The sequence below is a fragment of the Ictidomys tridecemlineatus genome, chromosome 6 (assembly GCF_052094955.1).
Source record: "Ictidomys tridecemlineatus isolate mIctTri1 chromosome 6, mIctTri1.hap1, whole genome shotgun sequence".
Lineage (NCBI taxonomy): Eukaryota > Metazoa > Chordata > Mammalia > Rodentia > Sciuridae > Ictidomys > Ictidomys tridecemlineatus.
This window is the reverse complement of record NC_135482.1, coordinates 199,080,227-199,096,991: the sequence shown is the minus strand read 5'-3', so window position 1 is coordinate 199,096,991 and position 16,765 is coordinate 199,080,227. Positions and strand designations below refer to the sequence as shown.

Genomic DNA, 16,765 nt, shown 5'->3' with positions numbered 1-16,765 from the left:
ACATAGACAGTTTTTAAAGTTACTTTATACAATACTTTTAATGATTGCATTTTGCTTCATAATATGATTTGTTAGGTCCAAATGGCTATAAAGTCTCTTTGTATCCTAGAGCCCATTAATTGTTAATTTTCAGGGTCTTGTCTGTCATTTAAAGACAAGACCTGTCCTTGAAAGTACTATCAGTTTTTCAAAGGGGACCTTTGGTTTCATCACAAGTGTAGTTTCTTTGTGTTCACTTTGTACCGTTTAGAATTAACTTAGAATTTGTGCCTAAACTTTTCCATGTTGTTTTTCAGCTACAGCTAGAGGACGATCAGGGGGTGAATTTGGGACTTGAGAGTAGCCTAACACTACGGCGCCTCCTGGTTTGGACATATGATCCCAAAATAAGACTGAAGACCCTTGCAGCCCTGGTGGATCACTGCCAAGGTGCTTCTGTGTCTGTGTGTGCCTAGATGTTCTAGTGGCAGATCGTCTGCAGGGCAAGCCATCGGTGTGCTCTAGTACCCTGACCCTTGGCGTCCTTAGCTGCCAAAAGTACCTTCATTGAATGCAGATTAATAGACATGGCGCCTATAGGGAGGTCGACTCGTGGCCAGTGTGGTCCCTGTGTGTCCTTGTGGAGGCTTAGGATGTCCCCAAGGTGAAGGCCAGGAGGGGAGGTGTCACTGCATGTGTTCTGGATGCCAGGACCCTCCTGTGCTCCTCTCTGCCTGGCCTCTTGTTGGGCAGCCTCCCTGCCTCTCCCTGTCGTCCTCATTCCTCTGAGGCAGGGTTCTGCCCTGTTCTCCACCTGTATGGTGGCGTTCCTATGTATGTGTCCAGCTGAGGCCCTCCCGAGCTCTAGCCTCTGTAGTTTTGGCTGCCTGCTGGACATTTTCCCCTCACAGTTTGTCCCAGCTTGGCCAAGACCCTCTCCTTTCTCTTTTGTGATGTTGGGATCGTGGTAGTTATTATATCCTAGGCTTCTTAGGACTTGATGGGATGTGAAGAGCCAGCCATCTGCCCCTGGTAGGAGCTCCCCACACTCTGCCATCTTCTGCTGTAGAGCCTTCAGGACCTGAGCTTACATGTCTGAGTCCAGGTTTATCACCATGCAGTCTGTGCCTGCCTCCCTCACCTCCTGGCACTTCTCAAAAGGTTTTTGAGCACAGCAAATAAAACTCTGCTGTTGGTCCAGTTACTGCACCCTCCATGGCTGGGTCTCTGCAACATCCTCCTTTCTCTTGCAGTCCCCCATCTCTTCTAGTATCAGTCAGTCACCTAAGTCCTGCTGCTGTCCTCTACCTATCTGACCTGTCCTCTTCCCATCTTGGTGGCACTGCTGCTGTGAGAACCACTGACAGATCCTGGGTCCCAGGCTCACCACCCCTGGTGCACACGGCAGAGCAGTCTGCCCACAGCAGTGACGCAGGGCAACATGAGCTGCTGTGTCACTTGAGAAGCTTCCTGCACCTTTGCTTCTGGACCTGAGTTTGCCACTTGCCTGCTTCAGCCTGTGCTCAGGGCTGCTTTGTCTGCGTGGAACAGGGTCTTAGATGGTGCTGCTGCTGGTTAAGAGTGAAGAAAGTGAATTGAGACTAGCGTAGTGAACTCCAAAACAGTGTACAACATTAGTTTCTTAGAACTTTAGTTCTTGTTAATCTTACATCATGCTGAATTACAATACGATGTGTGAATCTTAGCGTGGCTCAGTCAAGAAGGCATGAAAAGCCACGTAAGATCTAGATTTTGTCACCAGTCACTTGTTGCTACTTTCTGAATTGAAACACTTGTTAGCAGTCAAAAAGAGGGAAACCACTGATGTTGGGTGAAGCCCTGGGCAGGGTCTTGATGTCTTGGCCTGACGCATTGCTTATTGCTGCTGTGTCTAGGTACCAAAGTGGTGTAGACCGAAGAAGGCAGACACGCTTTATGTCAGTTACTTGGCCATCTTTGGTTAATGTTGAGTGACAGGTTTGTGCTGTGAAGTAAACCTGGGTGTTGTGTTTTCCCAGGAAGGAAAGGAGGTGAGCTGGCCTCTGCTGTCCATGCCTACACGAGAACGGGAGACCCCTATATGAGGTCCTTGGTGCAGCACATTCTGAGCCTGGTGTCTCATCCCGTGCTCAGCTTCCTCTACCGCTGGATCTATGATGGGGAGCTGGAGGACACTTACCACGAAGTAAGAAGGGGTGCTTAGTGCCGAGGCTGGGGGCGAAGGGTGCGGATGCTCGGTGACTCCTCCTGGTTCCCCACCGTTTCCACTCCCTCTGAGCGGGACACACCATACTTCACTCAAGTGCCATGAGCATTTTGTGTTGTGCCGAAAAGATAGTCTTGCTGAGCAGCAGAGCTGTGTGTGGTTGGTGGGAAACTGCTCTCCAGCTCCAGGAGTGAGAGACTCAGTGAGTCGGCCTACTTGCCCAGGCTTCTATCGTGTGTCTGAGTGGTGCCGCCTCCCGTGTCCACTCACTGTTCCAGGAGGCCCCTGGGTGCACTCACTTTGCCCACCTGTGGTGGGCTCTGCAACATGCTCCTCTCTCTTGCATCCCCTATCTCTTCTAGTATCAGTCGGTCACCTAAGTTCGGCTGTTTGAAGGAAGCAAGTTAATTGTATATTTTACCTTTTGGAAGTATTGTCAGTTCTGCTACAATGCAGCATGTGAATTCTTAAAAATCACTGCTGTGCAGCTAGGCATGGTGGCTGAGGCGGAGGATAGGAAGTTCAGAGCCAGCCTTAGCAACTTGGCCAGACCCTAAGCAACTCAGTGAGACCCTGTCTCTAAATAAAAAAATAAAGTAAGGGCTGGGATGCAGCTCAGTGGTAAAGTGCCCCTGGGTTCAATCCCTGGTACCAGGAAAAAAAAAAAAATCATTGCTATGCAAAGCCACACGATAAAAACCAAAGGGCTTTGTGGGAAGATAGGGTGAGGATTGTCACACTCAAAAACATTTTCAGGAACATTAAGAAAGCAAAAGCAGGAACCTAAAAATAATTTACACCTGTTAAGTGGTTAAGAGATACATGAACCTGCAGTAAGTACGGCATTCACCTTGGAACAGCTCTGACGTTTGCTGTGGAAGTGGGCATGGGGGCGCTTGGGTCCATCTGTTCTGTGAAGTGTCGGGGGCCGTCTGACACACAGTCATCTGGGAGGAAGGAAGGGGGCCCAGGGCTGTGTGTGCATTTGTCCTGTGGCTCTGGCTCTGCCTTTGGCTGCCATCCTCATGGCACAAGGTGCCCGTGAGCAGATGTGAAGCTGTGCTGCCATTGCAGAACTAGAGCAGAACCAGAGACTAGACTAGAGCAGAACCAGTGGTAGATGGCGCTCTGTGCTTTGGAAGCCTGTGGTGGGTGGTACGTGGGGGTGTGGTGCCAGTGGTCAGTGTGCCTCGGCTCTCTGATAACGCCGGGAGGGCCTTTGTATTACCATGTGTTATTCCACCACATGAACAGACCGGTATTTACTCAGCAGCTCTCCTGTTGATGGAAATTGTGTTTTTTGTAGCTTTTAATCTTAGGAACATTATTCAAATGAATGTCCTTTTTTGTGTCTCCCAAATTTCTTGGAAGTAGATATGGAGGTAGAACTCTGGCTGGTGAGGATGCATGCCTTAGGTTTTGATTCTGCCCTTTTAAGCCCTCAAGTGGTTGTACCTCAGATTCAGCATCCCTAATTTGAATGTTCCAAATCTGAAATCTGAAACTGAGTGATGTCATGATGCCACCAATGGAAAATTCCACACCTGGCCACGTGACAATTCACATGAAACAGGCACTCTGTATGCTGTCGACAACGACCTTCATACTGTCCACACAGTGCATAGGAAACGTAAATGAAGTTAAGTGACACTGGAGTCCCATCCCGAGGTACCTTATGTATATGCAGACATTCCAGAGTCCAAAACAGATCCAGTGTTCTAAACGCTTCTGTTCACAGGCACTTCAAACCAGGGCCCTTGGCCCGTGCTAGTGTCCTGGGCTTCCTATTATCAGCTTACATAGGTGTTTCTGAGCGCAGTTAGGCCGGTTGGCTCTGCAGGGAGTGTGTTTTGTATTTATAGTGAAATTTAAATCCTTTTTGGGTCTATTCTGGAAAATGTTATGAAGTTGTTTGTTTGGTTAAGAATTTCAAGTGAGACTTAAGCTTTGAGGATTAAAGGGGTCTTATATTCTTGGGCTGTTCAGTTCTTATCCAGTAAGATGGGAGGTAGGGAGGAACTTGCAAGTGTCTGCTTTTGCTTTGTTTTTGGTAGAGTTAGTGCATTTGAATTCCTTTATTCTCCAGTTACAGGATGAAGTGAGTTTTGGATGGTGTTTTCTGTGTAGTTGAGGTGGTGCACACCTGTAATCTCAGTGACTTGGGAGGCTCAGACAGGAGAATCATGAGTTTGAGGCTAGCCTCAGCAATGTACCAAGGCCCTAAACAACTTATAAAAAGGGCTGAGGATGTGGCTCAGTAGCAAAGTAACACCCCCCCAAAATACCCCTGAAACCAAAAGAAGCCCTGTATAGTTGATTATTTAAAATGCTTGTTAAACATCTTCTGACCATGATCACAAAACAAATTATCTATACTTTAAAAGTATGTCATTATTGAGTTTAGGTTAAGAAAATGAAAAAATGAGTTTCTTTTTAAGGTGTATATATGTGCATGGCCCGGGTTCAATCCCCAGCACCAAAGAAAAAAGTTCTGTGTGTTCAGTTTTGAGGCTATCTTTTTATTACCCATTAAAATTGTACCTTTCAGAACTAAGAGGTTATTTTTTAGAGCAATCTTTATAAAGATATGAAAAACTTGAGAATTTTACGACTATTTATTGAAGAGTCTCTGTTCCCTCTTCTCTATCTGGTGTTTAATACATGGATTCTAACCCAGCTTTGGGCGATTTCTGCTCTCCCGAGCCCTTGAGGTGCAGTGCCCGAGTTCCTTGCTGAGGCCTTCCCTGCCCAGCCCTGCAGGCCACGGACGTGCTGCTCCCTGCTTGTCCTGCTGCCTGCGAGGCAGGCCGTCCTGGGCTCTGGCCTGGCTGCCCTCCTTATGGCTCTGTGCCCTTCAGCCTCCCTTCCGTCTCCAGAGAGGTGTGGTGGCCACCCTGCTGGGGTTCCATGTGGACGAGGTTTGAGCAGACAAGTGGTGAGCATGTAGATGTCACCTGATTGAGGCAGCCCCAGCAGAATGGTGGGTTCCCCGAGTCTCTTTTGTCCCTAAGTTGGCGGCCTTTCTCTTTTCTGTTTGTATGTCTCCATCACCCTGAATTTCTGGAGAACCCTACGTTGATATATGTTCATTTAAACTTTTGATGAGCTTTGGAAACATTCTCTTTAGTTGACTCTGATGTACTCACTGAATGAAATTGGTAGTTTGTAGAGGGTGTGTTTGATGGTTATGTGGCTAAAATCTGAGAATTCTCCTTCATTTCCAGCATAGGTTAGTATGTCCTCAGTCTGGCTACTGTGAGGTTGAATTTCTGTAGTCTACAGTTGACCCTGATGGTGATACAGGAGCTTATAACCTTTTATTTCCTGGTAGATTATTGGATGTCTGCATAAAGAAATGCTACTTTCTGCAATCAAAAGAAAGATAAAGATATCAAGAAAGAACTTGATAAAAGGGAGTAGGTGTAGAGGTGGAAGCCGGAGCTGATCAGGGCTTTATTGCAGTGAGAAGAATCGCTAGCTGCCCTGCTCAGCAGGAGGTCAAGTGAGGCCATCCAGCTGGGGGACCAGAGGAGAAAGAAGGAAGGAATGTGAACGGTGCCCAGGAGACTGCAGTGACTGCAGTGCGCAGATCTCACGCTCTGCTTTGCACGTCCCGAGTCGGCACTCTCAGTGGAACAGGGAGGGTTCTTAGGTCATTTTAAGAGGCTGCTGTAAGACAGCATGGGAAAACGGTATGCCAATGTCTTATGAATGAAGATACGAAGATCCCCAAGAGAATACTGGAAAACGGAACTCATGGCATATATCAAAAGGACCGCACCCCTCAGCCAAGTGGGGTTTACCCCAGGAATGCAAGGGTCCAGCCTAGAGCCGACTGCGTGACACCACACTCAGAGGATGAGCAGAGAAGACAGAAAACACCCCCCGCCCCACCACCATTGGTGCTAAAGGACCAATTGAAGAAATCCAATATTCTTTACCTTAGGAACACACAGACTAACTAGAAAGGAGCTCAGCCAGCAAAGGGCGTCTATGAACTGTCACAGACCACGGGCTCTGGGGTCAGGAACAAGACGGGGTGTCTGCTCCCACCACTCCTGTTAGCATTGTGCTTCAGGTGGGGGGAACAAAGCATCCAGGTTGGAAAGGAACCAGTAAGTGCTCTCTGTCCCTGATGGCAAGGTCTTGTAGATGCAAGCACCACACTGTGAGGGTACCTGGGCGAAGGAGCCTGAACCTCGCATCTAGGTGCTCCCAGCAGCAGGTGTGAGATCAGTAGCAGGAACCAGCTGTACTCCTGTGCCCCAGCAGTGTACGTCCACATGGGAGAGCGAGAAGATAGTCACACACAGTAGGACCCCAACAGGCAGGAGGCCTGGGGTCAGTTTAGCCAAGGAAATGCGTGTCTTGAGCCTGTGCATGCTGTGTCTGTGAGTTTGCCGCCTCCAGGATTTTTGTTGCACGAGTGTCTGGGTGTGTGTGGGGGTGTCCCCTGGCATGGTCACTGTGGTGTCTCCGACGGGTGTCCTGAGAAGCAGTCTCACCCTGGCCTTGGCCTACATGGCTGGTGAGTGAATCTTCAGAGGTCTGTGTTGATGGATCTGATTCCTAGAAACCAGTTGCTTACTGAGAAAATCTTCCTCTTTGTTTCTGTGTTTAGTAGGGGAGCCTTGGTGTTTCTCTAGCAGCGAACGACATACCTTGGTACAGTTAGCTTTATTTTCCCTTGATTCTGTTAGGTTTAATAGTGAAAATCCAAGACCTTGAGTGGAAAAATGCATCAGTAAAGTAAAAGCTTTGCATCTGTATTCTGACCTTGTTTTTCCTCCCTTGCTGCATCTCTCTCTCACAGGGTTAATTATGTTCTGAAGGGCCCTGTCTTTGTGTTCATACTGGCTGTTTGCCGGTAGAGTGACTGCGTGTTCCTTTGCCCCCAGAGGAAGCAATGCGTTCATGACTTCTGAAGATGACCGGATTGTCTGAGCTTTTTATAGCTGAAATTAAATTTTCTTATTGTTCACGCTGATAAAAATCCGGCTGCACTTCAGCTATTAGGATGAATTAGTGTGTTGTCCATAAAAGCTAGCTCTTCTGTTCAGGTGAAGAGCAGGGAAATACAATTTATGCAATTAATCTAATCTGTTGAATGGCAGGCTACAGAGCATGCACAGCACAGTGATTGGGTAACCCTGGAGATTATTCATGGTGGATTTTTAAATTTCCAGTGGAGATAATTTAAGTATATGTTAAGGTGATGATAGTTCACATTAGAGAACTGTTTATTTCTCAAAGCAGTTATGAGTTGTGTTTTAAATTAGAAAGGTAATGTAAATCAAAAAGTCTAAAATAGAAAGGTCCACGAATGCTTCGTCGTTCAAGTTGTGCTAAAAATAGGAAGTCTTAGCTGACTCAGTGGGGTGGCCCTGCTCTGCAGTCAGGGAAGCCCTGGTCTCGTCCTGCACCTGCGTGCAGAGGGCTGGCTGTGTGCGGCTATGGCCATCACACCTCTCCTACCAGGACCTTGGCATTGCTGGAGTTCCATCCCCTGGGTCTTCTCCCTTGGTGTTCCTACCAGAGACGAAAAAGCCTTTGACCTAATTGCCTTGAGAAGATGATGTTATTAAGAAAAATACTGGAAAATGTGTTCAGTATTTGATGGAATTACTTCTTTAATTAAACAGTATTTTTTCCTGATTTAAAAATATGTCCAATTTTAAAAATCTGGGTTATATAAATAGAGATACAATAGATTATATAAATAGGTAAATGGAGGTAGTTAAAAATTCATTAGTAATCTCATGTACAAATATTTAGGAATATACCATTTTTACTGTGTATTTGTGTACCATATCACAATTCATGTTTTATAACTTGTTATTTTTTCCTTATAGTAAATAATGTTATTTTATGCCAGTAAATATTATTTTTTCATACCATGGCTGCTTAGAATGATCTCTAAAATTCCTGAACAGTATACCAAACGGTATTGTGATATGTGCATTTTTCCCCTGGGACAAAGGTCTGCACTTTCCTCAGATTCTTGGCAGGTCAGTGATAGTTAAGAAGAAGCTGTTTTCAATCACGCCGTGATAGCTCTTTGTGATCCCTTTATGTTTTGTTTTCAGTTGTGCTTAGACACTTAGTGCCGTACTGAACAGTGATATACCCTGACCAAGGATACTTTATTTAAGTACTATAAGGATGATATTTCATTCAGAATTCATTCTTCTATGTTCATAGAGGAAACTGGCTTATAATATTAAGTTTTGACACTCTTTGTAAGGTGTGCTAGCGTCAGGCTAATGTCATGAAGTAAACTCAGGCATTCTGTATATTTTCTGTGGTCTTGAACATTTTCAGAGCTTAAGAATGGTGGTTTTTAGCCAGGTGTGGTGGCACATGCCTGTAATCCCAGCAGCTTGAGAGGCTGAGACAGGAGGATCATGAGTTCAAAGCCAGCCTCAGTGACCTAGCATAAGGCCCTGACCAATCCAGCGAGACCCTGTCCTGTCCCTAAATAAAATATATCAAACGGACTTGGATGTGGCCCAGTGCCTCTGGGTTTAATCCCCAGTACCAAAAAAAAAAAAAAAAAGAAAAAGAAAAGAAAAGCCACTTTTTTTTTTTTTTTTTTAAAAGTTAAGCAGGCCCTGGATCTTGCTCACAGCATCTTAACATTTCCAATTTCTTCTAATGATGTTGCCCTTTTGGGGTCTCCTCTCTTTTCTTAGTTTACTTTTGGTTCTTGCATTATGTTAGGAGATCTTTGCTCTATAATTGCTGATATTCCTTGGATCCATTTTGTGCCTGTGGACTCACTGTCCGGTCGGGGGGTGTCATTCCCAGGGCACTTTGGGTTGGGTAGGCACTTGTGTGTTTCTGCCTGTGTGGGGTTTCTGGTCTGACACCATGGAGCTGCTGTGTGTGGTTCAGCCGGTGCTGGGTCTCAGTCCTCTGGGTCCTGTGGCACACCACCACGGGTGCTGAGGTCGTGGTCCTGACTTCTCTCTTAGAGCAGAGTGGGCTGGTGGGGAGGCAGCAGAATCTAGGTCTCAGGAGGAACCGAGGTGAGCCCAGAGGCCCTTCTGTGCCAGGAGGCCAGCAGGACTCCTAGAGCCCATCGAGTGTTAAGGACCAGGGTGTGGTCCCGGAGGCTCCATGTTCCCAAGCATGGAGCACCAGTGGGAATAACAACCCTGTGGGTTCAAACTCTAGGGGCACTGGATACTGCTTTCCCATGGTAATACTAAGCAAACTGCCCCCACCCCCCATGGCTGGTCAAAGAATCTTCAGGTGCCCCTGACGTCTCTTGCTGTAACCACACGGCATCCTTTCTTGTCTGTTGATGCAGTTCTGATAATGCTTCCCTGTGCAGCGGGTCCAGCAGTGAAGAATCATGGCACGCAGAAGGAAGCAGATCCCTGCAACATCTTGTCAGTTCAGAGTCCAAGGTTGAACATGGCACAAAGACTGAAGTCACATGGTGGAGAATATTCCTGTGATCTGGAAATGGGAAGATCTCAGGGAGACAGGAAGCCTGGAAGCTCTAGAGGAAGGCAGGTGTTTAGGTCACAGGAAAACAGAACACAAATGTAACCAGTGGCAAACAGTTAACTTAGGAAAACTAGATTTGCAGGGTGTGGTAGCACGTGCCTGTAATTCCAGCAGCTCCGGAGGCTGAGGCAGGAGATCAAAAGTTCAAAGCCAGCCTCAGCAAAAGTAAGGTGCTAAGCAACTCAGGGAGACCCTGTCTCTAAATAAAATACAAAATAGGGATGGGATGGGGCTCAGTGGTTGAGGTGGTTGAGTGCTCTGGAGTTTAATCCCTGGTACAAGAAAGAGAAAAGAAGAACTAAGTTTGTGTCATGTAGTAATTTACAGCAGAATGTTATTGATAAGGGAAGGCAAAACCAGTAGAAAGGTGGGTTAAGGACACAAAAAGACAGTTCTAAGGAGGAGAAAAAGCAAGTAACGAAATTATGAAAATATGTTAAACTTCATTTGCAGTCAAATAACAGGACAATAATAATGTCACCTAAAGCACACAAGGATGCAGAATGTCGGGCCTGCTATTGGAGGAGGGGCAGTAGACGGCTTCTGGGAAAGGAAGTCTGGTACTGTCCATGAGAATCAGGTTACTTCGACTCAGCACTCCTGCTTTTAGAAAACACGTTTATAGAAACCAAGGCACAGGTGCTGGGCATGTGGCTGAAGGTGGAAGTGTTCTCACTGTGGTGGTAGCTAAGCTGGACGTGATAGCAGTGGAACTTCCCCTCAGTGCTTGGAGTTCTTCCTGATGTCAGCCCTCTGGGTAGCTGGAGTGGGTGGGGTGGGGGTGGGGAAAGTGGGCTGTGACTTAAATGGGAGGGAGAGGAGATCTTAGTCCTTTCCCAGTGCCACCTGGCTGGCTGCTGATGGCCACTGCACGTGTGCTCGTGTGTGTAGGAGGGCCTGCCCGCAGGTGACGGTGTGAACTCCGGTGCTCTTTTGTGAGCAGAGCATGTGGGTTCAGACACCTGTGCCCACAGTGCAGCTCTGTGAAGTGGAGGTGGTGAGCTGGTTCTGGCTGAGCAGAACTGAAGATGGTGCTATTGCCAGGTAGTAGAGCTTTGTGCAGAGAGGGAAGTGGTTCCCAGCTGCGGGCAGGGGCCTCCTGGATACTCAAGGTGAGGTTCCTGATTTTCCAGAAGTAGTATAACTTGTTTTTTTAATGCTCTTATTTGGGAAGCATGTAATTCAACTTGGATTTTTGTCTAAAATTCTTTAACTAATTTTATTGGGTAAATGGGTAAGATTCCTTGTTATCTGGAGAATTTGCCTATAGAATAATTTTCTAGAATAACTTATTATTTGATGATGCTTTTAGTTCAGTTTTTGCAATAATATCACTTTTTGATACTCATTGAACCTTTGCTTTCAGTTTTTTGTAGCATCAGATCCAACAGTTAAAACAGACCGACTGTGGCATGACAAATATACTTTGAGGAAATCGATGATTCCTTCATTTATGACAATGGATCAATCTAGGAAGGTGGGGAAGAAGGAATTTTTGTGACTTTGATGTTTTATTGTAATATATACTTGGATTATGTAACAACTAGTTTTCAGTTAAGTAACATTTTTTTGCATTTTAGGATTGTTAGTATTCTTAGAAGTATATGTTAATTGAATGCATCACTATGTCAATGTGTGTGTTAATGTATTGGCTTTGAGTTCCTAGAATTTATCTGATAGTAGATCTGATGTTCTTGTTATGTAGGTTTTGATCAATCACCAATTTTTAACTTGTGGCTGTTTGTAGTATTTGATGATGATTTAAATTTCATTTAAAGGTAATCATAGGATATTTTCCTTTTAGGTCCTTTTGATAGGAAAATCAATAAATTTCCTGCACCAAGTTTGTCATGATCAGACTCCTACCACAAAGATGATAGCTGTGACCAAGTCTGCAGAGCCACCGCAGGATGGTATGAGTATGTTGGTGGTGATGATTGGTGGCAGTGTTAGCGGCGGTGGCATTGATGTGATGTGGGGATGGGGATAATGATGATGGTGGCAATAGGGGTAAAGGTGATGTGTTGATGGTGGGGATGATGATATGGTGGTGGTGGTGTGAGGACAGGGGTGATGGTGGTGGGTGTGGTGGTAATGGGGATGGTACTGATGAGAATGGTGGTGGTGAAGATGGTGGTGATGAGGTGATAACGGTGATGGGGATGGTGGTGGTGGTGGTGGTGATAATGGTGGTGATGGTGGCAGTGAGGGTGGGGGTGATGATGTTGTGATGGTGGTGGCAGTGAGGGTGGGGGTGATCATGTGGTGATGGTGGTGACAGTGAGGGTGGGGGTGATCATGTGGTGATGGTGGCAGTGAGGGTGGTGGTGATGGTGGCAGTGAGGGTGGGGGTGATCATGTGGTGATGGTGGTGGGTATTTATTGCTTAAGATGTTCTTTGTTCCGTAGGATTTAGAGATTATGTGGATGACTAACATATTGTTGAACACAGTTTAGATATATATGTGTGTGAGTGTGTGCACGTGTGTGCGTATAATATCTGTATGAATGTTAATTCCCTTTTTACACAGAGTTAAATAGTAGGTATTGGAATAGGGTGTGACTTTTTTATTCTGCTTAGTAATTTGTGTTACTCTTTCCCTAATGGTAAAGTGACAGGTGCCAAAATGGGAAAACAGGGTGAAATGTAACTAATGGTAGCCATGCTTTGGGACTCAAATGCTAGTTCAGAAACCAGCAGGGATTTGGCAATGTGTTGTATTCAAAATGCTGTGCTAAATTTGTCCCTCCATTTTAAGTGTGATGATTTCCCCTCATTCGTCTGCCATTCCTCACTTCCATTTTACCACTCGCTGCCTGCCCAGCTTTAATGGTGTCATGACATTGTGTGTGTGCCTAGCTTGTTTTATAGCTTTCCTGTGCTGGCTGTATCTGCTGTTCCTTTCCTCATCTCGGATGGCTCACAGAGTTTCCTTTGTTTTGACAATGGGGTACCAAACCCTAGGAGAAGATCGGGCTGGCCGTGGAAGACAGCCAAGGGCAAGGCTGATGCCCTGGCCAGAGCGCCCAGGGTGGGGGTGGGGCAAATGTCAGGCCCTCAGAGCTGGGTGTCTCACCCACCTGCATTTGCACACAGTTTTGTGGTCCCTCAGGTTACCTGGATAGAGAGGTGCCATTCAGTGCAGATTTTGGGAAATGCCTATGTTTAAAAGGTGGAAGAGCCAGGATAGCAATTGTGTTGGAGCCATGGCCTTTCCATAGTGCCTAGAGGACCACCTCCAGGAGGGGCATGGGTAGCACCTGGGAGGGACGGCGTCTCCACAGGCCTGGTTTGGCTGCCTCCGCTGCTGCTGTCACTGTGTGCTGCTGGTGTTACTGCCGCCTCTGCTGCTGCTGTAAGGCCACTGCGGCTGTTGCTGCCCCTGCTGCACCGTGGTTGTGGTTGTGCTGCTTTTTCACGGTGGCCTGGATTCCTGCTGCCCCCTTCAGACTGTGTCACAGCTAGTGTCTGTGGAAAGCCAGATTCTGCTGCTCAGTTTATAGCATAGTGGAAAGATAAGGCACAAGTCCCCAGAGACTGCCAACGTTACACATGTGGGATGTGTCAAATTCATATTCACCTGTGTAAAAATTTCTAGATTATCCAAGTGCCGCTAAAGAATAAAGAGGAATTTGACAAGCTGGACACAGGAGAGCTGGGACTTGAGGAGCTGGGTCTCAGTTTTCTGACAGGCGCCCTGGGGGAAGATTGGTTAGTGTTCTGTTGTTGTACTAGAATGAGAAATGCTTAGGAGTCAAACAGCAGTGTGGTCAAGGCCTCCTGGCCTACAGAGTCTGCCCTCGTAAAACTGCAGAGATGAACAGAAACATCACCTCTGCCCCTAGCATGAGGACCGTGGGAGCCGGTGGCCTGCTCCTGTGCCTGTGGGCCCAGCAGACGTCACTCTGCCGTCATCCGCGGCCCTCTTCACTGGGTCCTTGTTTCCTACTCCAGTGGGTCACTGGAGTGAGCGGTATTAGACTCACTCATGGGTGTGGGGAAGCACAGAGAATCATGGAGTCTTCTGATACTTTAATTCAGCAGTGGAAGGAGACTGAAACTGGGAATGAAAGGCATCGCCTCTCTTATTCCTGCTTGACCTTGAACATGTACTTCATCTTTTCTTAGGCTTAGGTTGTTGCTTAGCTTTGGGGTGGTTTTCTAGCCCGAGGGTACTGTGGTTTCTAAATGAAACTGAATGTTCACACTGGAGCTGCAGGATGTAATTAGCTTCATAAAAGCCCTGTGGTGTGTCTGTGGTCTCCACATTCTGTGTCCTTTGGAAGTACTTTCTCCCTGTTAGGAGCTAGGCTCTGAGGGCTACAGTCTGGTCCTCTCCCTGGGAAGTCTCCAGTGGGTTCCTGTGGCACCGTGATGTGGCTGCATGTCGGTGATGCCCCGCTCTCCAGAGCTGCGTAACACACACAGGTTCACACGGGGCTCTTCTCCAGGACCACTTATTTTGTGGGTGACTATAGAGCTTTAGTCAGACTTCACATGGCAGTGTGGAAAGTGACCTCCGGAATTAGGAGCAGTGCCGTGTCTGTTCCTTTTGTTGGTCCCGCAGTTGAGGTCGGCGAGTGCCCTCAGCTGTCTGGGTGCTGGTTTGCTTTCTTTGACTGCAACTCTATGGTGGGGTCGGTACTGCCTTCCGCACATTTGTGCCTCTGCTGTACTGTTCCGATACATATCACACATGTATGTGTGCTTCTCCCTTTGTCCTCTACAGCTGCAGATTTATTCACAGATTTAGAAAATGCATTTCAAGGGAAGATCGATGCTGCTTATTTCGAGACCAGCAAATATCTACTGGATGTTCTCAACAAAAAGTACAGCTTGCTGGACCACATGCAGGCAATGAGGCGGTACTTGCTTCTTGGTCAAGGAGACTTTATAAGGCACTTAATGGATTTGCTAAAGTAAGAAGTAAACTGCTTCAAGTGTTCTAAGTAGGCAGTACTTGCAATGTGAAAGAGCCTGATACTTCTGGTGTGGAAGAATCAGTGGTATCAGAGGGAAAGCTTGAATTATTACGGGGCACAGTCTATCAGAATCTACACAGATAAAATGGTGTCATTTCACGGGCCAGGGTCCTTTGGGTTTGCTCTGGTGATCTGTAGGCCATCAGCCTGTGCGATGTGCTGTTCCTAAGAATCTGTGTCATTACGAGCACCGTGGCTGTGTCAGCACCCTGAGTGTGAGCAGTCAGGCAGAATCATAGTTAACTCTGGCTTCAGTGTGAAATTAACCTGAAAATGTATAATTTACACTCAACTTTGTATTCGTATTTTCAGCTATCGTTGTTTTGTGTGAAGAGCAAAACCTTCCATTTTGCTCCTTTGGCCCTCCTTCGCCATCCCTCTGGAGTCCCATGTTGGTCTTCTCCTCCCTCCCTAGAGACAGACATGTCTGTTCCTAAGGGGACACAGACCTCAGGGGTGCAGTCCAGCGCTCTTGGGCATCGTTGGCCATGCACACGCTGAGTGTCGTCACAGCATAAACCCAGTGGTTTTCACTCAGGCGTTTGTGAGAATGGATACTTCTTATTTGGGGGCAGGGTGTGGAGTTCTCTTTAGGACATTTTAAAAAAAGATGAATGTCCCCCTTAGGACACAAAACAATAAGTTACTTTTAAATCCTAGCTGTCCCCATCAGATCTTCGGTGGTCTTGGGCCATGGATGAACTTTATTTATTGTTTATTTAAGGGGGTACATCAAAGGCAGGGATAAGGTTTCAAGGGCGGAGTCTTGCGGTCAGCAGATTGATTGACATCTTGGCATATGACACCCATTTGAGGTGCAATGTAGCATCTTTGGCAGAGCTTGAGGAGGGAAGTTTACCTGCATTAGGTGGTCACTCCTTGTCGGGGTGCCACCGGGAGTTCTCAATGCCGGACTGATCTTTTTGCAAGGCTACTATGCACAGCAGTCCACACACAGACTCTTGTCTGCCCTTGAAACCTTATACCTGTCTTTGATTTGTCCCCTTAAATAAACCACCAGAGTCATTTTGTCTTTTGTCTAGTTCCGAAACCCATGTGGACTAGCTCTATCAGGGACTTCACTTTCTGTAAATATATTTCTGAGTATCTGTGCTTTGTTATTTACCGATTATTTGGAAATTTAAATTTTAGGGTGGCTCGGATTATCCTAGGCAGGGGTTCTTCTCAGAGCTTGGCTTTAGGTGTCTGGTGTCTATGGGGAGTGGCCAGGTGATGCCCAGTGTTTGCCCATGTTTCTCAGGCACCCTAAGGCCTGGTATTTAGCAGCTGGTAGTACTGTTGCTGATGGTGGGTGTTTCTGAGCCCCTTGGAATTGCGGCATCCTCGTTTCTAGTAGGCTTGACTTCAGGAAGCCCTCTCCTGCCATTGAATGTCTGTAGGAAAGGAGTCATCTATGCTACTCATAAGCCAGTCCTAAGTTTGAAAACTTTGCTAACATTTAAGTACTTTCAATTTAAGCCAAATGAAAATTAATATTTTGGGAATTTTAAATAAAGTGTTTTAGTCTTTAAAATAGTTGGCAAATCCTATTTGCAATTTATGTCTTGTAGCTCTTGTTACCATATTGTATTGGTCCATTTATCTTTTCAGTTTTTACAATTAGAATTTTACTTGCAAGGTACTTAGGGGTTCCTTCAAAGTCCAAGTAACATTTTCTTTAATTTTTACACAACATATTAAGACCAGAACTTGTCCGTCCAGCAACAACTTTGTATCAACATAACTTGACTGGAATCCTTGAAACTGCTGTGAGAGCCACCAATGCACAGTTTGACAGTCCTGAGATCCTCAGAAGGCTGGACGTGAGGCTGCTGGAGGTGAGCAGCGTGAGTGTGCCGTGTGTCTTCGTGGGTGTGTCCACGTTGGTGAAGGCCCGGCTCTTCTAGGCTCTCCAGGAAACCGCGCCGCCTGTTTCCTGGGGCCTTGACTCCACTTTAGCCTTGATACTGGTGATTACAGGCAAGTCACCTGCCCTGCAAGCCATGCCACCTGGGGAGGGGTGATTCACAGGGCTGGTGGGCCCAGAACAGATGGCACATCATGGACACTTGGTGGTGGTGA

General features: G+C 46.6%; 1 protein-coding gene across 2 annotated transcripts in view; it reads left to right on the top strand.

The window, feature by feature from the left end:
• The window catches only part of Tubgcp3 (tubulin gamma complex component 3), a 68,775-nt gene that overhangs the window by 29,004 nt on the left and 23,006 nt on the right, over positions 1-16,765 (top strand). For both annotated transcript variants that reach the window (XM_040281730.2, XM_078016351.1), the window contains exons 10-15: positions 297-429; positions 1,998-2,164; positions 11,067-11,177; positions 11,505-11,613; positions 14,431-14,620; positions 16,386-16,521. In XM_040281730.2, the coding sequence (XP_040137664.1) occupies positions 297-429; positions 1,998-2,164; positions 11,067-11,177; positions 11,505-11,613; positions 14,431-14,620; positions 16,386-16,521 (846 nt within the window). The remainder of the gene's footprint in view (positions 1-296; positions 430-1,997; positions 2,165-11,066; positions 11,178-11,504; positions 11,614-14,430; positions 14,621-16,385; positions 16,522-16,765) is intronic.